This window comes from Mauremys mutica, chromosome 11 (genome assembly GCF_020497125.1).
Source record: "Mauremys mutica isolate MM-2020 ecotype Southern chromosome 11, ASM2049712v1, whole genome shotgun sequence".
NCBI lineage: Eukaryota > Metazoa > Chordata > Testudines > Geoemydidae > Mauremys > Mauremys mutica.
In genome coordinates, this window is record NC_059082.1 from 79,293,379 (window position 1) to 79,313,455 (window position 20,077).

Here is a 20,077-nt window from a genome sequence, read left to right on the forward strand (position 1 = left end):
GTGATTTTGCGTCACAGCTCAGGCCCGGCTGCGATTACATCATGTCGATGCCCCGGGGGATGGAGCAGCTGGGGCACGTGGTTCAGAGTCACCCAGCCCAGGGCCCAGCTGGTTAGGCCGGGGCTGGCTGTGACAGGGTTCCAGAAGCCAGTTCGAGGTGCCTCAAGGACTGACCCCACCCCAAGCCAAGCAGGGGGAGCAGGCTGTGAGAGCAAACACAACCACAAGGCGCTCAGAGACTCCAGTGCTGAGTGTAGGGTGACCAGATGTCCCAGTTTTATAGGGACAGTCCCGATTTTTGGGTCCTTCTCTTCTATAGGCTCCTATTACACCCCCACACACCCTGTCCCGATTTTTTCACAGTTGCTAGCTGGTCATCCTAGCTGAGACACGATGTATGAGACACTATGTAGACAAACTCAGGTAGACATGCAAGCTTTGCCTATGCAGCTGTTGATGCACCTCCATTCATCCCCTGCACTGCTGCTTTCCAGCCTGGCATTCCATACAAACAGCCTTTCCCATGCACCTCCCATCCCAAACTTCAGCACCCCCAGGGCCAGGGTCCAACAGCTCCACCACTAAATCTGGCCTGCAGCACACCCAGCTATTCCACTTCAGGGTCCGCACACAGCTCCTCAGTATGCAGCGTCACTATACTGCAGGCCTGAACTCCCTAGAGGGCTTTGCTAATGTACCTCAGTCCTGATCTACAGTATCCATTGCTAGAACAGTGTTGGTGCCTTTTCTTTTATAGGAAAATGTACACAATCAAAATATATACAGCAAACAGACTCAGGCGCCATGGGTGCTCTGAACTTCCTCCCATCACGCATCCCACGGTGGGCCTCTCCTGAGCAGTGACTCAAGCATGCTTGACTCAGCCATGCAGTCAGAGGAGGATGGGATGGCACCACTCATCGCCATCTGTAATATGCATAGGGATTCGAACCCAGGTCTTCAGAACAAAGGCCTGTTACACCCCTGTACTTCCTACGGGGCTGTATTCTCCAGCCAGGCAAAGCTTCCTGCTGATGTTTGTTTTGCATTCTAAAATGTGCTACCGCAAGTCCAGCATTTGTTGTTTGGGGAATGTACAACTTAGTGACTTTCATGCCATTTCTGCTCTGTCAGGCCAACAGTAGCTATGCACCTTTGTCCTGAATAGAACTGGGCACTACACCTCCTGCCAGAGCATTTGACACACGCAGAGTCTGGCACATGATCTGACTAACAGTAAACAAACCACTGCAACGTTTGGAAAGGCGATGGGAGCAGCAGTGGATGGGCTGTGTGTGGCCCATCAGTTCTAAACACCTGTCTAGCAGTAGAATGGATGAGTCTGAAACAACCATTGAAATTTCAGTTCTTTAGTAGGGACAAGCTAACTGTCAAAGGCATCAATTATTAGCACCACTCACCTACTCTTAATCTAACCAGTGGGGAATGTATGGGGGGGGGAGAAAATCAGAGCCCTTACCTTCACTACAGCTTTATTTGCAATATCTCAAAGTTAGCCTGTTTCACTTTAATTCAGCTGCTATGAGGGGAAATGCTTAATTCTCAGAACAGTTCAAATTAGCAAACTCCATACTTTAAAAAACACTTGTTTAATTTTTTTGTTTGTTTTTAAACTACTTACTATTGCTTTTACTAGACAGCACAATTTCTTTCCCTGCCTGTTTGCATTTGGAAAACGCATTTCATGGCATTTCTAGTGCTACACTAGCAAAGTAATTACTCTTCCATTTACTACTGTACCAAGTATGCTGTCAGCCACCATAGAATGGTACAAGTGGACACAGCTCTAGGGAGACAGCATTTTCAGCAGTTTACTGATCCTGCACATCCAGCAGGGGAAGTGCCTAGAATAGGGGTCTGGTAGCATTTGCATTGTGAGGTCTGTGGTGCAAGGTAGAAGACTCATTATAAGAAGGGGTCTACCTAGAATCCACAGCACACAAAAGGAACCAGACGGACAGGGGATTAATAATGCCCTCTTGCTACTAGGTCACCAAATCAGATTGTCAATGAGTGATCATCTGAGGACTATTCAGTGGTCCCTATGAAATGAATGTGTTGTTTGGTACTAGGTGGACAGGTGTCACCAACAGAACTGGCACCAATTTGCAATCTGTTTCAGATGCCAAGGATGTGCGGATTTCAATCTCCATTCTACTCGTGCTCCCTAGAGGTCTGGTCTGAGTAGTGAAGAGAAGCCTGCATTGCTGTCGCCCATATTATACCAGGTCTATGGACAGATCTTTGGTTTCCAGGTTGTCAATCCAACACCATCCCACAGGAACTAGAGCCACCTCAACACAAATGCAGAGAACATCTCCCACCAGCGGGCAATTTTAAAAGCGGGTCAAGTCTGAGACTTAGTGCATTTAAACCAACTGAAGATACCTGAAAGACGGCTTTGTACAATGAGCGTCATGTGAAAGGAACACTGGAAATATGTTGAGTCTTGGTGGGCTGATGAGCAACTCAAGGCAGCTATGGACAAAAATAAATGTTATCAGTGGTCTGCTTAGGAAGAGCAGGAGAAAAGGAAAGCTGGACACCAGGTGTATCTAAGAGACAGATTCACAGCCATCACTGTACAGTTCACACTAGTAGTGCTTTTATTGGAGTATTGCACATGCAAGAGCCAAACTAGAGATGATTTCTGTAAGTATGGTAGATTAATACACTTGGATCATCCTTTCATAGACACACTGGCTTTCTACATAAAGACAGCAACACATTTATTTAGTGTGTATTTCTTCCGTTTTTACATAGTCAATATTTTTTTAACAGTTAAGTCCCCTTTCCCTACCCCCTCCCCCAAACAAAAAAATACTCAATATCTTCAGTAAATAAATATTATCCACTTTTATCTGGAAAGCCTACAGCTTTAATATACAGAGAGATGCTATTACACAGGTTACATTTGTAGTGTTAATGGTAGCTCATAACAACATTACAGAATGAAGGAGAGCTCACACTTATAAAAACACAGAGCGGGGTGGGGGGGTGCGTTTGGCATATGCTTGCCATTGACTAGGTGGAGACAGCAGGAGGGAGCAATGGGTGGGTAAAGCCAGCTCGCAGTCAAATGGAGCCTTGCACTTAGCCCAGATGGATAGTGCAATTGCTGCTGCTGCTTGTGTGAGGCAGGGATGGGAGTGGCGAGGTTTGAAAGTCCCATGTCAAAGGGCATGTGATCTGGACAACCCCCTGTGTGTGGAAAGTGAGCACAGGGGCAAACTGGGCCTACAGGGGTCAGTTTGAAAGGGACAGGAGAGGGTTAATAAGTGGACGGTAGCAGCACCGGAGTGCTCACAAATGCATGCAGGAAGGGGTTTTCTGCCAGCATTCTTCTACTGGGCCAGTCAGACAAAGGCAGCAGGAAGATGCCAACAGGATGCCTATGGCAGTCAAAGGGTTACCAGCAAGAAGAATGCGATTTACCCACCGATTGCTGCTTCATTATTTCCATGAAAAAACTGTCCTGAGTTTTGTTTTTTCCCCCAGGGCAGCCTCTGCAAGCCTTGGGGTTGGTACTGAGGAGGTAAACAAATACAGACCAAGCTTGATCAGCTCAGCCCAAGGATGAAGCCAACCAGTGTAACCCTGCCCCACAGCACATCCCTACAACACAGGAGGCCCTAGAATTTACAAGGCCAAAAGAAAGAAAAGAAAATGGTACATGGGAGCACCACCATATGCACCATCCTCGCTGGTGGAAACAGAAGAGTAGCGAATGGGAAGCAGCAGATACAGGTCACACTGGCTGGGGCTTCCACCGGAGTTGAGGAGGTGCACAGCTCCCACTAAAATCCAACACGACTTGGGCAGTTAACTCCCTCTGTGCCTTTGGAAGCCCCCCCGTCTAGATCCACTGCTACACCACTGGAGGAAACCAAGTCTCATCACTGTGTCGGGCTGCGCGAAGTCCTCCATTTAAGGTGGAACCAGCTTAAAAACTCCCTCCGCCTGGAAGTGTAAAAAAACCTGAAATGCTGGCACCCGAACTGATTTGGTCAATGTAATTTGGGGGACAGGGTTATTAAAGTTGGCAGGAGAAAGGGACATTGGAGGCTACATGATGGTCCAATTCGGACCACTTAACATACATTCTCTGCCCTTTAAGAGGGACCATGCTAAGTTTTTATGAGCTTTTTCTCCCTTGAACCTTGCATACGTGTTAAACATCCTAAAAGTCTGTACAGCACATTGTATCTATTACACTCCCCAAAGATGCACCTGAAATCTACACGCAACATTTAAAACAAACCCCAAAAGAGGTATATTTAAATAGAAACAATTCATTTTTTACATCTCAGCACACAAGGAGTTAACAGAAGATGTTAAAAAACACACTGGAAAGCATATCTTGATAAAATAAATACTAGAACCTAGAATAAAGTATCATTAGAACTTACAGTGGATCCCAACGTTAATTTAGTGTCACTGAGTATGTAGCTATGATTTCTAAACACTATGAGAAAGGCTTTCTGCTGAGTCATGCTGCTCTTCTCTGACACGGCCTTCCCCTTCACCCATGAATACCAGAGCCCTGTCAGTTCTCTCCTCACGCGTGTAGAGGAAGCATTTACAATAAAGGGGTGGAAGCGTAATTGGGGTAACCACTTTCCAAGGACAAATGGAACAAGCCATTCCTTTCCTCAAAGGGATTCCACTGCTCCCATTCTTGCAAATCACAATGAACAGAATGGAGAGGAGGAGAGATCCTGATGCAGGACACTGGAAAGCTCCAGCAGTACCTCGGACATTTGCAACAGAGGCCATGGGCTCGACTTTCAGACATTCTGGGCACTCGCAGCTCCTGTTGACTTCTACAGCCCTCATGAGTGCTCAGCACGCCAAGTCAGGCCCCAGGGTTTTAGGATCCAGATTTGACCTGCCTGGATAGCAGGACTCTTTAGGTGGTGCGAGGAGGGGTGAATGCGCATGAGCGAACTGGTGGTTCTTAAATAATTTATCTATCAAAGGTCCGAACAGAAGCAAGACTGAGCACGAGGACAAGTTAACGCAACTATCCGCAATCTCCTCCTCTAACATGTGCGCCCATGTCTCCCAAGGTGGGATATTTTCCTAGCTAATGTCTAGCCCACTCCATTAACTAACTGATGTTAGCTTGCAACACCTGCTGCCCTCTGAAACCAGTGTTACGTCTGTTTCCCTGACAATACCAGATGGCAAAGGGGAACCCACAGAGACTGAGGTTAGTAAGGTTAGCAGCACAGCTCAGAGGCCCTTTGACTCTCAGCAACACGCAGCACATTTCCACTCAGCCATATCTGTTTTGTTCCATTTTATTTTTCCCCTATCAGAGGCTGCAGTCAGCCAATTAGCAGCTCTACAAGATCGTGCCCCAGGGACCAGTCTCTTCCCAAGGAAGCAACTCTAGTTTATGCATGGTAGAGAGGGGAGGGGGTTTAACCCCTTCTTTCCCTGCAGGTGAGGGACAACTGCAAGGAGATTACCGGTCTTTCTCTGGGGGAAGAGGACTCCGCAGGAGATCTCCAATAGCAATATCACGTGATGCCAATACCACTAAATTTTATCTCCAGGCCTCACAGTGATCCCATCCCACTGGCCCTCCCCTCCTCAGGTCACTCAACCAGATTTCTAGCCGAGCACAGCACATCTAGCCCTCAGAGCTGGAATTTTAAGTTGGGGGTGGGGTGGCAGAGAAGAGGCAAAGGATGGTTTCATTCCCCGTGCTTAGATCAAGCCATCTCCATGTCCCAACACCAGTTTTGAATCCATTCGCAGGCAGGCCTACATTCTGCACTGCACAGGGCTGGCTGAGAACAGGCACATCCAGAGCAGGGAAGGAACATTAGACCAGTGCAGGGGTTTGGAAGGACAATCTCAGCCCCTAAACGAAGAGGAATGAACCAAGGGTGGGTGAAGCAATGGAAGGAGAGGGGCAGAGAGAAAAAGGGGGCGTGGAAGACGGCTGCCTGGGGCAAGGGAGGGAGGCAGCAGCTGGAGAACGAAAGGGCAGGAAACCACGCCTGCTTGGATGACTAGAGATCATACCACACACTCCCTCAAAGTCTTTAAGCAAGTTGGTATGGTCCTTCTCGGCAGCCCATTACCAATCACACGTTGCCTGGTCTTCTATCCAGCAAGACTTACAAGTCACATTCCTTCAGCTGCCATCACTGACAACCCCTGCTCTGTCTCTCTCCTCGCCCGCTCCCCCTAACCATTCTCTTGCAACTTCCTACTTTGCTCCTCTTCCAAGACTCACCGTCCCCAGCTGGCCTGTTTCAGAGATCGTAACAGCACCCAAGCTGTTCTGTGCCAACAAACGCAGGCTGAGATGGCGCTTCCCCCTCCCCTCTATAACTGATGCTCCAAGTCATGCATGGTCCTGTCCCGAGGTCTGCCCCTAGTGGCAAGCTACATTTGTTTTTCAGGGTAAGAGTCAACATGGACAATTCTGCTTCACTGCTGTGTCTCTAGACGAATACACTGCAGTGGGCCATTAGGGGACAGACAACGCTTCATGCATATATCACGGCCTAGCCAAAGCCTGAAGTACCCTACACGTGCAGGCTAACGGAGACTGACCAGAATAAAACCAATTTCAGATAAACATTCAGGGAGCCGGTACGGGGGAGAGAAGCGTTAGCTAAATCCAAACACTGTACTGTAAGAATGGTTCCAAGTGTGGTCTAAAGCAGGTGAGAGTGGTGCACGCACACAGCGCAGTACGCAGGGAAGTCATGACGTGCCGAATCAAAACGCAGTTTGCCGCCTAAAAATTCTCTTGCCCTCAGGAACAACGACTTGTGAGTTGAGAGAAACAGCGTTCAAGGTGCAAGTGTGCTTAGCTGATACAGCACCTCTGTTAACTTGGCTCTCAAGTGTATGGACTCTATTGTTCCATCTTGCTCCACTGGCTTGCTACCCAGGAATCTGTGCAGGGTATGTGAGGGGGCAGGCGTCGGGGAGAGTAGCATAGGACTACACTGGAAATGCCGGTCTCCACAAGGTAAACATACACTGCAGAATCCTTTGGGGCAGCTCCAAGGAGGACAGCATTGTTAGTTTATTCCTCTGATGAACAAAGGGAACAGAATCCAAGTATGCAGGCAGGCGGGGGGGGGACGGACGGACAGGCACCTCAACACTAGGGAGGCAGAGACAGCAAAGGGCATCCCACGTCTATTTCACATTACATACAATAGGACCGCAGCCAGCCAGTGTTTAAGCCCAAACCTTCTAGCAGGAAAATAAAAGAACTGCCTCTCCAATATGCACAGCCGAAGTGCCGGTTCAAATCTTTCCCCCAGTATCCATTTGTCTAGGAAGTTCCTACAAGAAATCACAACTCTGGCCCCTTTTTCTAATGACCTACCTCTAACAACATTTCTGTTTTTACCCCTCCAGTGCTACAGGGCATACCAGGGACATTCAGCAAACATGTCACACCCATTACGGCTTTCGGTCCCATCCAGTTGCATGGATGTTATTCAAACAGCTGAGGAGATGAAGGCAGAGCCTGCTTACCATCAGAGCTAATTACTGGAGAAGCATTCTCCAGCTAGGGAGAAATGTAATGGTTTCAAAAAGGCACACATTCTAGACAAAATACTATAGGGGAAAAACTCCCTCAATAAGTGAAATACTTCATATGATACCTAGTGTTACAACAGCCATTTATCCCAGCATTTTCCTATTCATGGCTCTGCTGGACAAAGCTAACAAATTGCTTTCAAATCAGAGCAAGCTTAAATCAACGCAGAGAAAAAAACCCCGAGAGACTACACACTGGAAGCACCTCAGAGAGGAGACAAGCAACCACCATGCGGTACTAGGAGATTTGGGGGCAGGGGGGCAAAATTTAACTTGTGAAGCACATGTTGAAAGGGAAAAGCTGTTGTTCTTTGCTGTCTAAACCTATTAGAAGCTGATAGCTTGACATTTGTATCTAAAATTCAAATACATTTCCATTCCGTTTCAGTCAATTACATGCGGATTGACACTCAGACCGGCCTATTCGGAAGCACCTACCTGCAGAAGGGGATGGTCCCTATGTAAGTCAAAGGCAAGGCTGCTCTCTCTACACTTTCGTATCAACAAGGTAAAGAAACACTCATGCGTTTTAAAGGGGTTTTCGGCATTCAGAGCTGTTCTTATGCAGCTTGGATGGGAATGGGAGGGGGGCAGGTTAAGCTGGAGAACTGTGGTCTGGCAGGAGCAGAGCTGGCCTTTAATACAAAAGTCAGCTGGCGGGGGAGGGTGTTTTAGAGATAAGCAAGAGAAGCAACTGATGAAACCAGGAGGGCAAAGGAGTCATGGTTAGCCAAGAACCGTGAGAGGACAATGTGACTGTACAGAGACATTCTTCTGCAGAGCACGGGGATGGCAGCCAGGAGTGCTCCTCACAGTGCGAAGAGGGCATCCTCGGAGCGCTCCTGCTTCTTCCTGCCTGAAGGATTCGTAGGAGGAGTGGGGGCCTCCAGCGGAGGAGAAGGTAAATTTGGGACCGTCTCGGCAGCTTTGGCTCGTTCTTCCAAAAATTTGTCAAACTCTGCAACGCAAAAAACATTGAGAAGAATCAGAGTTAAGGTCGAACTAGGGATCGTCCTCTGCGTGAACCTAGCAGTGCACTGACTGTTCTCTGGGTATGCACAGGACAGGCAGAGCATAGGCAGTATCGCTGAAAGCTTCCTCATGCTGCCCCCTGCCCCAGGGTGGTCCATCCTTGACCCCGCAAGGGATAAGAGTTGTCTCCAGGAGCCATCAAAACCTCTCATCCCTTTGCTGAGCTTGCCAACAAAGTGAGCAGCTAGTCCAGTTCCCAGAGCACAGGTATCCATGCCAGAGAATCCACTACCTGAACTAGCACAGAGACCCACACTCATTTCACGCAAGGCCCCCGGTACAGCAATCTGATGGTAACAGATACCTATGGTCACGGCCAATCTGGGATAGATTTGAACCACTGACCAAAGTGAAAGGCTCTGTACCAGTGGGTCTCAATTTTTTCTACTTTGGAATGACCTCCTCCCACCTTGCTACATGGGAGGGGGAACGCTGTCAATATGGGGTTACGAGCCCTACGCTGAGAACCCATTCTCTGTCCCCACTGTCAATCCCCTGGGCCAACCTTTCGTAGACACAAGCCACATGCACAAGTATGGCTTCCTCACACGAGGGTACAGACAGCCTTAGAAAGGAGCCTCCCAGTAATACAGTTTAGACAGCAGAGTGGATCAAAACTCAAATGCCAGTCAAGGGTGCGATCCCAAATATAGGGAGAAATACTATCAAGTGCTATTCTTGTGGGCGGGGAAAGGGGGAGGAATGGGGCACGGGTCACTTGCTGGAGGATTCTCTGCACCTTGAGGTCTTTAAACCACGATTTGAGGACTTCAATAACTCAGACATAGGCTAGGGGTTTGTTACAGGAGTGGGTCGGTGGGTGAGATTCTGTGGCCTGTGTTGTGCAGGAGGTCAGACTAGATGACCATAATGGTCCCTTCTGACCTTAAGTCTATGAATCTATGAATGAACATTTCCCCACGCCAGTGCATGGTATCTGAGTCCTGCCTGTCAATATTTTTACACCATTCTTATGGAGTTTAGAATCCCTTAAGTGAGCTTTGCAACACACTCAGTTGCTAAGCAAAGCACATGGGCAAATCACGTGCCATGATTGGTTTCGGAGCATCGCGTACGGGCATGTTGGGCAGGAACAACGTCTGGGAACACACAGTACAAGTTCCCAGTACATGTCCAGGGAAAGTGGAAAAATTGCAGCGAGGACATTTTCTTGGGCTTGTGTTTTACTGAGCACTATATAGCGCGTAACTCGTTACAGCTTTATGACATGCCAGGGCATGCTTCATTAACCCTCGACTTATACATTAACTATGGTGTCTCACTGAAGTTCAGAAATCAGATGCACTGTTTACATCAGGATTAACTAGTTAACACCCTGGAAGCATGGCATCCACCCCCACAGAGCCAACAGAATATGCCCCAACATGTCTTACTGCTCGGATACGGCTACTGCATTTTTTTTTTAATTGCTCTCTTGTTTGGATATATCCTGCTGTCTGCCTGCCTTCTCCTGCTCATCAAAGCCAGTGCAGCTGCTTTTGCAGAATTATTTTTTCTGTTACTGAGGCTAAAAATAGGAGCTTTCTGGGCTCTTGATTTAACCCTTTTAAACAGCTCGTTTTAAGATGCTCATTTACACAGCTCTTGATTAATCCACTTCTCTAAAAGTAACTAATAAAAGCTGCTCAAGGTGCCTGATCGCTAGGAGCACGAAGGATAAATATACACTGTTATGCCCATCTGCTAGGGAGCTGCCACATGGCAGTTAGATCAGCAGAGGGGAGATTTGAAATAAAAGGGGAAGGTGGTGAGATGAAAAGGAAGAAAAAACTCAGTTCCTTCCACCTGGAGGCAGGGTGGGCGAGAGAAAAAAAAGAGTCCTGGAGACTGGGAACAGAAACATCCCATCCTGATATAAACAGGGGACAATCATTTCAAAGTGCTTAGGAAGTTCAATGTCTCATATGTTGCTACAGAGGCACTACACTGCTACAGTGAAGACGATGTGAAACACAGAAAACTACCAGGGTAACCAGCACAAACAGGTGGGTTTTTTGTAGTTCCCTCCTGAAATTCTCCACCACTTCCCATCCATTTCAGGGAAGATGCTCCAGAAGGATGCACTATGGAACATCAGCTACCATGAGTTTGGTGGATTGGAAGAGGATCTCTGCTGGGTGATTGTATCAGAAGAGAGCAATATGGATATTCTACTCAAAAGCACTGGACTGAGACAGCTCTGAAAGCCAGAGGCTTCCCTGCTTACCTTCACTTGTCACACCTTCTTCCAGTTCTTCTCCTTTCTGCAGTTGGAACAAAGAAACAAGTATGAACATATGTACTTCACTTTGCTTTCAGTTTCACCCTAAGTATGTTTACAAGTAACCCAAACCATTCATTGCCTCTGTCCCTTTATTTAACCACAGCTACTACTGGAACAAGATGACCTAGATGAGTCACATGGTGCTCATGTCGGGAGGCAGATGAACGACCCAGTATTTCTCTGTGTTGCAGAGCAAGAGAAATAGTCCAAATGATGGTGCTATTGATTATTGGTGACATCCATTATCAGTGCACTCCCCATTAGATCTGAGTGACAAGTCAGTTAATCGCCATCTTCTCCACTTCCAAGAGAGCAGGCCTTTTCTTATCAAGAGAAGCCATAACCTGATACAAAACTGAATAGCTACAGGAGATGCCACCTCACCTGTTTACAATTCCTTTAGGACATCATGGCTGAGGCTTTCGTTAATATTGCATCGTATTTAAAAGCTTAATCAAATGAGGTAGACACCCCCCCATGAAGTGTTTAGGGACAATATTTTTCCTGAATAAAATGGATGGTTCATTTTGGATTTAGAATTCATGATTGAGGGGGAAAAAAAGCTGATTGTAAAGCATGTGACGCCACGAACGAAGACAAGGATAAGATGGGTAGGCTGAAATAAAATGATAGGGAGCTCATCTGTTGCCAGAAGTAGCAGCAATGGTTAACATGCCACAAGTTTAGTACATTTTTACCTTTAGACATCTAGCATGTGTTTCACCAGGATTTGAGAATTCACAATGATTAAATAAGGAAACTGTAATAAATCCTAACTAGGTGGCGTAATTTTCAAATAATTACCACATGAAAAAATAAAATGACACTATCAAGTATTTTAACCCCCCCCCCCCCCCAAAATCTAGTCTCCTTTGGAAGTGAGGAGTCACTTCTCTACCTCACTTTCCCCGTCTGTAAAACGGGAATACCACCTGCCTTACCAGGGTTTTGGGAAGACTAATACTTTGAAGATTAAGCATCATGTAAGGTGTAAGCATCATTCTATTGTACAGAAGTTTTTAATGAGCACATAGCCAGGGCTTAGTGTATAACGCTATTGTTTGCTCTGTCGTGTCCATCAATTGAGCTGTACTACTTCCTTGAAGTATTCCGTGACAAGGCCTAGTCACGTACTTTGGGCTCCCTTGAACTGGGGAACAGGAGGCTGAACTAAACATTTGTCGAAATAGGGAAAAGCAAAAATCAGCAGAGAAGCTCCCCCCTCCCTCCCTCAGTGAAGTTTCAAGATTGTCAAATGACATTAGCCAAAAGAAGAGGGGTGCAGGGGCAGAGAACAGACATTTAAAAGTTCCTGAAAGTGTGCCACTGCTGTCAAACCAATTTAAATGGAGACAGGTTAGATTTACTGTTTAACTGTAAAGAACCTAGGCCCCGATTCAGCAGTCCAGCTATTCAGCATAGCACTTGAGCACAGATTTAAAGTTAAACATGTGCTTAAATCCCAATGACTTCAATAGGCCTTAAGCATGTGCTTAAATACTGTGTTAAATAAAGGTGGACTTCAGCATGTGCTTAAATGCTTTCCTTAATTGGGCTCCTTAAATCCAAATTCCTGACAATCATACCACCTCTGTGGCACTGAGAATGGAGACGTGAAAGTACAACAGCAGCTCAGAAACGTGTTTTGGATGAGGTGACTGCAAATGGCAACTATAAGTCCATGTACTTACTGATCTCCTTCTCTGGGGGAAAAAACCCAAAGATATGTTTTATACGGTGTCATTCCCTCCCACAGAGGAGCACCAATAGCTTGCATTAAAAGTTATGCATATGCACAAGTGCTACTTCCTACATGAAAAACAAAATATAAAAAGTCAAGTCTCACCAAGTCGGTACTGAGCCACTCCTCAATGTCATCCATGACAGAGGACTGTGCAACGGGGATCTATGGAGTGCAGCAAGAGACACAGCAAGGCAGGCAAAACCAAAATACATCCACAATCATGGCCACAGAATGATGGAAAATGCCAGAAATAAGATGGAAAAGAACAAAACAAAAAACCACAAAATAAGCTGTAAGATGCACTGAAAAAAGCAACAAAATACAAATAGCACGCAAATAAAGCAACACTTAAAGGTCAATTATGAACAGTGAGGCTAACAAAACCAAAACAAAAGATTATGGAGAATGTGACCAGATGTGAGAACATTTTTATTACACATTAAAGGCATCAATGCGGACTGATGGCTCTAATCTGGATCACGTAACACTTTCGAGGATAGAATATTGGATATGGATTACATTTTGAAATATTGAACTTTAGAACCATGTCCCCCCACCCCCCACTTTTTTTTTTAAATGGACATTAACCATTGTCTAAGGTTAGTAACAAACATAACAAAGGGGCTCAAATACTGCAGTCTTCCCATAGGCAAATGAAGACAATTTGATCAGTCCTTCCAGAGAGAATGTAACCCAGAATGACCAAATTGAGGATAAACTCTTCAGAATCAAAAGTAAATTATTCCAAAATGTTTCTTCCACAGGAGAGTCTCCACGAATCTTACTAAGGTAGTTTGCCTAAAGAGGACTCTCTTCATTGTTTATGAATAGGTAGGAAGACAGCCATAGAGTCATAGAATATCAGGGTTGGAAGGGAACCTCAGGAGCTCATCTAGTCCAACCCCCTGGCTCAAAGCAGGACCAATCCCCAACTAAATCCCCAAATTGCCCCCTCAAGGATTGAACTCACAACCCTGGGTTTAGCAGGCCAATGCTCAAAACACTGAGCTATCACAGATTAGGACAAAAACCACCATCTCCTGCTTTGTAATGGTTACGGAAGTGGATCTGAGCTGTAACAATGTTATGGATACTTGGATGTAACAGTTGTATTGATGCTGCGTATGATTGGTCAGCGAGGGAAGTTCTTGTACAATGGGCTCTTAGAAGTTCCTGTAGGACTGTATGGATCTAACTTAACAGAGGGGCTGTGGAAAGAGCAAACAGGACAGTAACGCAATAGACCTAAATAAGGACACACCCCAGCACGCATTTGGAAGACAATGGCATGTTGCAGGCTCTAAGCTGAAGTGGCACAGCTGTTCTGTCAGGCAGGGAGACTAAACACTAAACAGAGCCTTCGGAGGAAAAGAAGGGGGGTGAGTTGCCACGGGCTGTCCAGGAAGAGGTCACTAAGCTGGGGAGACAAGGTGACAGAGCAAAGCTCCATGGAAGAGGCTCAGGGAAGTTAGTTCTACCAGGATCCCTGTGTGGATGATGGTAAAACAGCTGGTAAACTAGGCCCAGTGTGAGAGTGGGAGAATCATATGATTCCACCCAGAGACAGGTGATGGCTAGAGGGTTGAGGCCAGGGTGCACTTGACCGAACCAGGAGGGGGCACAGATGCAGTTTGCCCAGTAACTGACACAGTAATGGTATGAAGATCCTGAACACCACAGAAGCACTTGCCGTTTAGATTGGAATAGGCCACATTTCTGTGCAGGACAAGTCTCCCTTTATAATTTGCAAGAATAAATTGGATCGTGCATGTATGACGCTGAAGGCAGTGGTTCCAAATTGCTGAGAACTAGCTAAAACTGCCATTAACCGGGAGAGAGATTCTGTAGACAGTTTTTGACTTGCTAGCCTCCACGAACAAGTTGTGTCTTGCAGAGCTGACTAGTTGGTTTAATAGCTGTGGAAATTACTGACTTCAGACACGAGCCCCAGCCGTGCAATTATTCAGCCAGCGGCAATTTAAAAACCATCCTCGGAGTTTTAAACTACTGTCTCGCTTTCTCGTGTATTTATGTGGCCCCTAAGATGTTTTGTTTTAAAGGAGGGTTATTTTATAAAGCTATTGCAATACATTTTTTTCAAAAGTCTACATACAAACAGAAAATGGGAATTAACCTATAAAACAATCAAGCAACATTAAGAATAGACTTCAGTTCAAAAACTAAGGACGGATTATTAAAATTATTTGCGATTTCGTAGGGTTTTTCCAAAATTAGTGAGATCACTTGGACAATGGAGAAAGATGAAAAAGGAGGGGTAAGAGAACAGAGGATGAACCTTCAACCCATAAAATCCAAGGAAACTTGGAATTAAAGTTAGACACCATTATTTGAAGGCAGTTTTTGTTTGTGGTTTCATCAGCAATAAAGACCCCACCAAAGAAATACTGCCAAACCATTTCCTTAGTGCTGATAACATCCAATATTCTACCCTTAAAAAGGCCCTGCAGTGTTGTTAACAACATAAATTATGTTTCTACTCAATAGGATCCTGCTGGAAAAGAAGCAGGTATGAAATGACACCTCGAGTCTCTAGGTGAACTCATTAATGCTCTTAGACTGTCTGTCCAACAAGGTTCATACTACTTGTCGCTAGACTACAGCCTTGTACAAGCTTAGCTAATTCTGTTCCTTTCTGGATATTTAATACAACTGACATCAATACTTGCTTAGCTGCTATTCATTTCTTCCCTCGCTTGGTGATCAAAAATTCTTCGGATGATATATTATGGTAGCAGCAGAGCTCTAAGGCACGTGTGATAACACCTATTTCAGAGGAATCCTTCAATCTTGTCTTTTTAAGGCTGCAGTGACCCTCACGCAGCTAAAGTGTATCCTAATGTTAAACAATTCAATTGGCTACTTGATTGTCTGCAACTTGTAACTGTGTGTGTTTACTGCATATACTGCAGTGGAGGTTTTAACTCATGTATGTTCACTAACACAACCTGTTGTGCCCGAGCCGTTGTAAATAAGATGCAACATCTTATGGGTCAGGCAAGCCCAGGCAGTCGAAGCCATCATGGGTACAGGGAATTAGCCTTTTCAGAACATTGTAGGAAGCGCTTTACAGAATCCCTGGAAAAGCGACAGTGAAATGACAGACAATGAGCTTGACATTGTCTTCAGAAGGAAGTGACTCAACGGGCCCTGTGTGTACTGAGGACGGGGAGAGGGATCCTGCCGCTAAGGGAAATAAAGATCTCCAAAAACTCTGGCTGAGGGAGTTCATCTGGGCACGTTTGAAGCTATTTTCACTGAAAGTTTATTTTCCTAGCTCGTCCCTTCCCCTGCCAGCTTCGTGTCTTTTAGCACGCGCTGCGGAGAGCAGTTTGTTTTTAGCTTTAGGTGAATTCTGGTTTGGTTTTTTATCCCAAACAATTTGGCTACTGACCTGCTGGCAACAGTGGTGGCTTTGAATTGTAAAGTAGAGCGGGTGGCTTATGCGATGTAAGCTTTTGACTTACGTAACAGGCACCCGGCTGGCATGCTGCTAGGTAGCGTGTAGATAACTCAGACAAACCAACATCTTCATTACACTTTGGCAGCTGTTCAAATCTAGGAGAGACACGCTGGAACTACATGCACTAACGTATTGTTGCCCTACCTTCAGTCAGAGCCGGCACTAGGTGTAAGCAGACTAAGCAAATGCTTAGGACCCCAAGCAGCTCAAGTATGTGTTGCGTGGGCGGCCCCCCAAAATATTCCTGCCTGGTGCCCCCAACGGGCTAGCACCATAAGCAGGAGAAAATAGTGCAAAGTTCACTAGAACAGTGTGCACAGAGTCCTAGAGTGAACTTCTTATGCATGCGGGTATGGTGCTGGGGGATGGCACAAAGAGGGTGGGGGAGAGAGGGGGGGAAGGAACGAAACCTAAATTACGGCTGTCACAGTTTGGAAAAAAGGCAACCCCAAGTGCCGGTTCATGAAAAGTTTAAATGATGCTCTGGCAGCTTTTTAAAAACCTCCCCTTTAACATCGCTAACGTTGCACAGACACAGTTGAGAGGTGTGTCAATATCATCCCTCTTTTCCATATCTCAACAGTACAAAAAGTTTCCAAAGAATTTGAACACTGAGCAGTTCAGGACTAGGATGCTAGTTATTCCATTTACACTGTAAATACTACGAAGTGGGATTAATAAATATGGTTAAGAACGACAGCTGGTTGAGAGAAACTGAGTTAATGATTAGTCCTGTTTTATTGTAGGGATATAATACGAACAAGGATGAGCACCTTGTGAGGGCAGAAACTGGCACCTTGTTCATACTAGGGCAGCCAGATCCCCCCCAAACCTGCGTGCCTCCATGAATGCTGCAGTATCCTTTTTTCCAGGCTGAATAACCACAAGCCAATAAGCAGATATTGTGTTTGGGTTTTTAATAAGGCAGTGGCCTGAGTGGACTGAACAGCAGGGGCACTAATTTCATGCTTCCCTGCACTTGTAAACAGTGGAAGAGCAAACATGGGGAACTAACTCAATCACAGGATTATTCATAATGGATGAGCCTCAAACAAAATGGAATAGATCATCAGTGGCTGCGACAGCTCCACAGACCAGCCAGCGTCACAGGGAACTGCTTCCAAAGGCATCAGTGGAGAAGCAGGTTTCATTCCTTTTTCGGCTCTTTCAAGCTTATATCAGTAATTGTGGGTCTGACAAACACTGGGAACCAGAGTTCCATTTCAAAGTTAGGTGCACACAACCAGGCACATAGTGTGCTCCTGACACACACACAGAGAACCCAGCACGCACTCAGGCATTTGCAAATGAATGTGACCAAGTCAGGCACCTTACTGGCTATGTACATGCCCAAATATCCGATTGCTGTGTTTCCACTGGGCACTGGCATGCATGTTTTAGGCAACGTGCAGTTTCACACACCTCACTTAAAAACCTGGGCTTGTGTTATATTCTTCCATTTAGCATCCATCCATTTCATTTAATTTAATAGCATGTGTACTGATGCCCTACACCCTTTACTTTCCGGACCTTAATTTTTCTCCCAATATGTCCCCTTTAGGCTGGGATCTTCAAAGGCCCCTCCAGGAGTTCGGTGCCCCCACTGAATTGCCGTAGGAATTGGATACCCAGCCCCTGTAAGCTCTTTTGATAGTCCCAGCTCTAAAGCTTAATAGTAAAAAGCCTCAGCCTGCTTCCAAAAAAAAATCCCCCTTCTTCCCACTCGCCCCCCTGAAAAAAAAATCTAAGCCAAACACATACCTACAAACCTGCAATAAGTCTCGTGTCAGGACTTTGACCACTCCTCCTAAAGATGTGTGTGTTTATATCTGAAAGCAGGTCACAACAGTATTGCAACCTCAAACATTAACAAATGAGTCAGTCCCTCTCCTCCCACCCGGAATCAAGACAGACTTAAAAATGAGTTATTTTAAAACAGTTGTTGGGTTCTCTTTATTTCCCTCTGGTTTCTGAGCCTTTAAGGTGCACTCAGGTCACACTTTCAAACTTTTCATCATAAGCATCAGAGCACAGAACTATTATTTAAATGAATGCTGAGATTCTCAACTGCTCAGCTGTCTCCAGGATGTGATGCTTAAAGTAAAACACCAGTATCACGAGACTCAATAAAACTGCCAGAGTTGGAAACACTGCACCAGGTCCTCCCAATAAAGTCCAATCCTGAAAGCCTTAATGCAGGAAATATTCCTTAATGGGACATTTGCCAGTACCAATGGAACATATCAATCCAGCTAGCACACTCAGGTTCCCTTGTTTTAGGATAAGCAGAAAAAGAGAAGGACACAGAGAAGTACCCTTCTCCTATGCTACTCAATCCAATTAGGTTTGATTCTGCAAACTCCATGGTGAGCTCAGCACATGAAGTTAAGTGCCACAGGAGTGGGCTGCTATTAAAGGAGTTCAAAAATGAGCCTAGAAAATGACCCATCCCTGAATTAAATACATGGAGCTTGTGTTTATGCTTGAAAAGTGGATACTGCATATATAAATCGAGACAGTAAAAGGAACTAACAGGATCCCCAGCCCTGTTTTGAAGGTGAATATGGACAGTAGAAACTTACACCTGGGGCCAACAAGAGACTTATGGGGCTGCAGGTCTCTGGGCAATATAAAAATGAATTTTGGGAGACCTACCCCCTGAATATTAATCTTTCCCCATCCCCTAGACAATTATACAGGTGGGGAATAAAATCCTTGTACTGTCTGATTTGGGGTCGTTCAGCAGGTTGTGGGAGAGGTAAACACAGGATGGTTATTCTACAGAAGGAATGGGAGTGGGGAACAGGGTTCATTTTAATTGGTGAAATCCTCACCATTCCTTGTGTAATTAGCCACTTGTCTATGGGCTCCACGTCTGAGCTCCCACCTTTACCTCTCCTCTGTGTTGAGAACAGAAATGCCCATAAAGAAAGAAACCACAACAACACCCGTGATAAGGTAATAATACAACAGCAGTAAAATAGAAGCATATACTACGCATAGGGTCCTTCCTGGTAATACCCACTTAAAGACACCATCCACTTCTGTCACCCTTCTGTGCGATCTGTACATCAGGAACAGCAGTCCTGGCCTCTTGCCTTCCTTTGAGTAGGTTAGAGAACTAACCATTTCTAAGTGGGGCTGATGTTTCTATTTTTCTTAAAAGTCGTCAGGTTGTAGATGAGACGACTCAAATCTGTTGGACCTCCCAAAAATCCCTAAGTTTAAAACATTCTGGAACTTCCCTTTTTGGAGGTTATAATTCACAGCAAACATTATTTCTCCTCCAATTTTTCTTGGTCTCCAGACAGACTGTCCAGGCTTAGCCTGGCAATGCCAACCTTATGAAGGACATGATGATAGTGGCTAGGGGAGAGCAAATAATCCAAGCTGGATGAAATGTTTTGGCAGTCTTTCAAAACGCACATCTTTAAGGGCTTCACAGTTTAAGAGGACCAAAACCATAACATCTCATTTCAGGAGTTGGGCTGGAGAACGTATCATGAGGTGGAAACACTCCATCTTCTCAACTTCTCCACAGTGTGGATAACAAAGATTATCTCATGGGCACTGCCCTTCCCAGTTGCCATCCTGCAACATCTCACTGGCAACTACAGCAATTCCCAACATGGAAAGGTAAAAGTAATATATTTTTAGCTGTCATCATATGATTTAGCAGCTGGAAACGAGGATAGTCAACTGGCTATGACTGGCCATCTCTCCATGGACCACCATTTGAGAACGACTGAACTTCTTCAGTTTGATCAGAAGAATTTTAACGTTAGGAAACCTCATTAAAATGAGAAGAATGTGCTGTAATAGGCTTTGGCTCCTCCCTGGATGCCCTATAAGTGAAATATCCTTCAGTTAAGCCTTCTGTCCTAATTAAACCACACATTAGTTTATAGAGAACAAGAAGCTACCAACAACTTTA

The 20,077-nt window shown here is 45.5% G+C and overlaps 1 protein-coding gene across 4 annotated transcripts in view; it reads right to left on the reverse strand.

Annotated features, from left to right (window-relative positions):
* Positions 1 to 2,601: 2,601 nt before the first annotated feature.
* TOM1L2 (target of myb1 like 2 membrane trafficking protein) overlaps positions 2,602 to 20,077 on the reverse strand; it is a 65,984-nt gene continuing 48,508 nt past the window's right edge. For 2 of the 4 annotated variants that reach the window (XM_044979185.1, XM_044979187.1), the window contains exons 13-16: positions 18,978 to 19,043; positions 12,765 to 12,824; positions 10,862 to 10,898; positions 2,602 to 8,560 (exon numbers count right to left, since the gene is read on the reverse strand). In XM_044979185.1, coding sequence (XP_044835120.1) covers positions 8,412 to 8,560; positions 10,862 to 10,898; positions 12,765 to 12,824; positions 18,978 to 19,043 — 312 coding nt within the window. In that variant the 3' untranslated portion in view covers positions 2,602 to 8,411. The remainder of the gene's footprint in view (positions 8,561 to 10,861; positions 10,899 to 12,764; positions 12,825 to 18,977; positions 19,044 to 20,077) is intronic. The other 2 variants (XM_044979186.1, XM_044979188.1) reach the window with 2 other exon arrangements.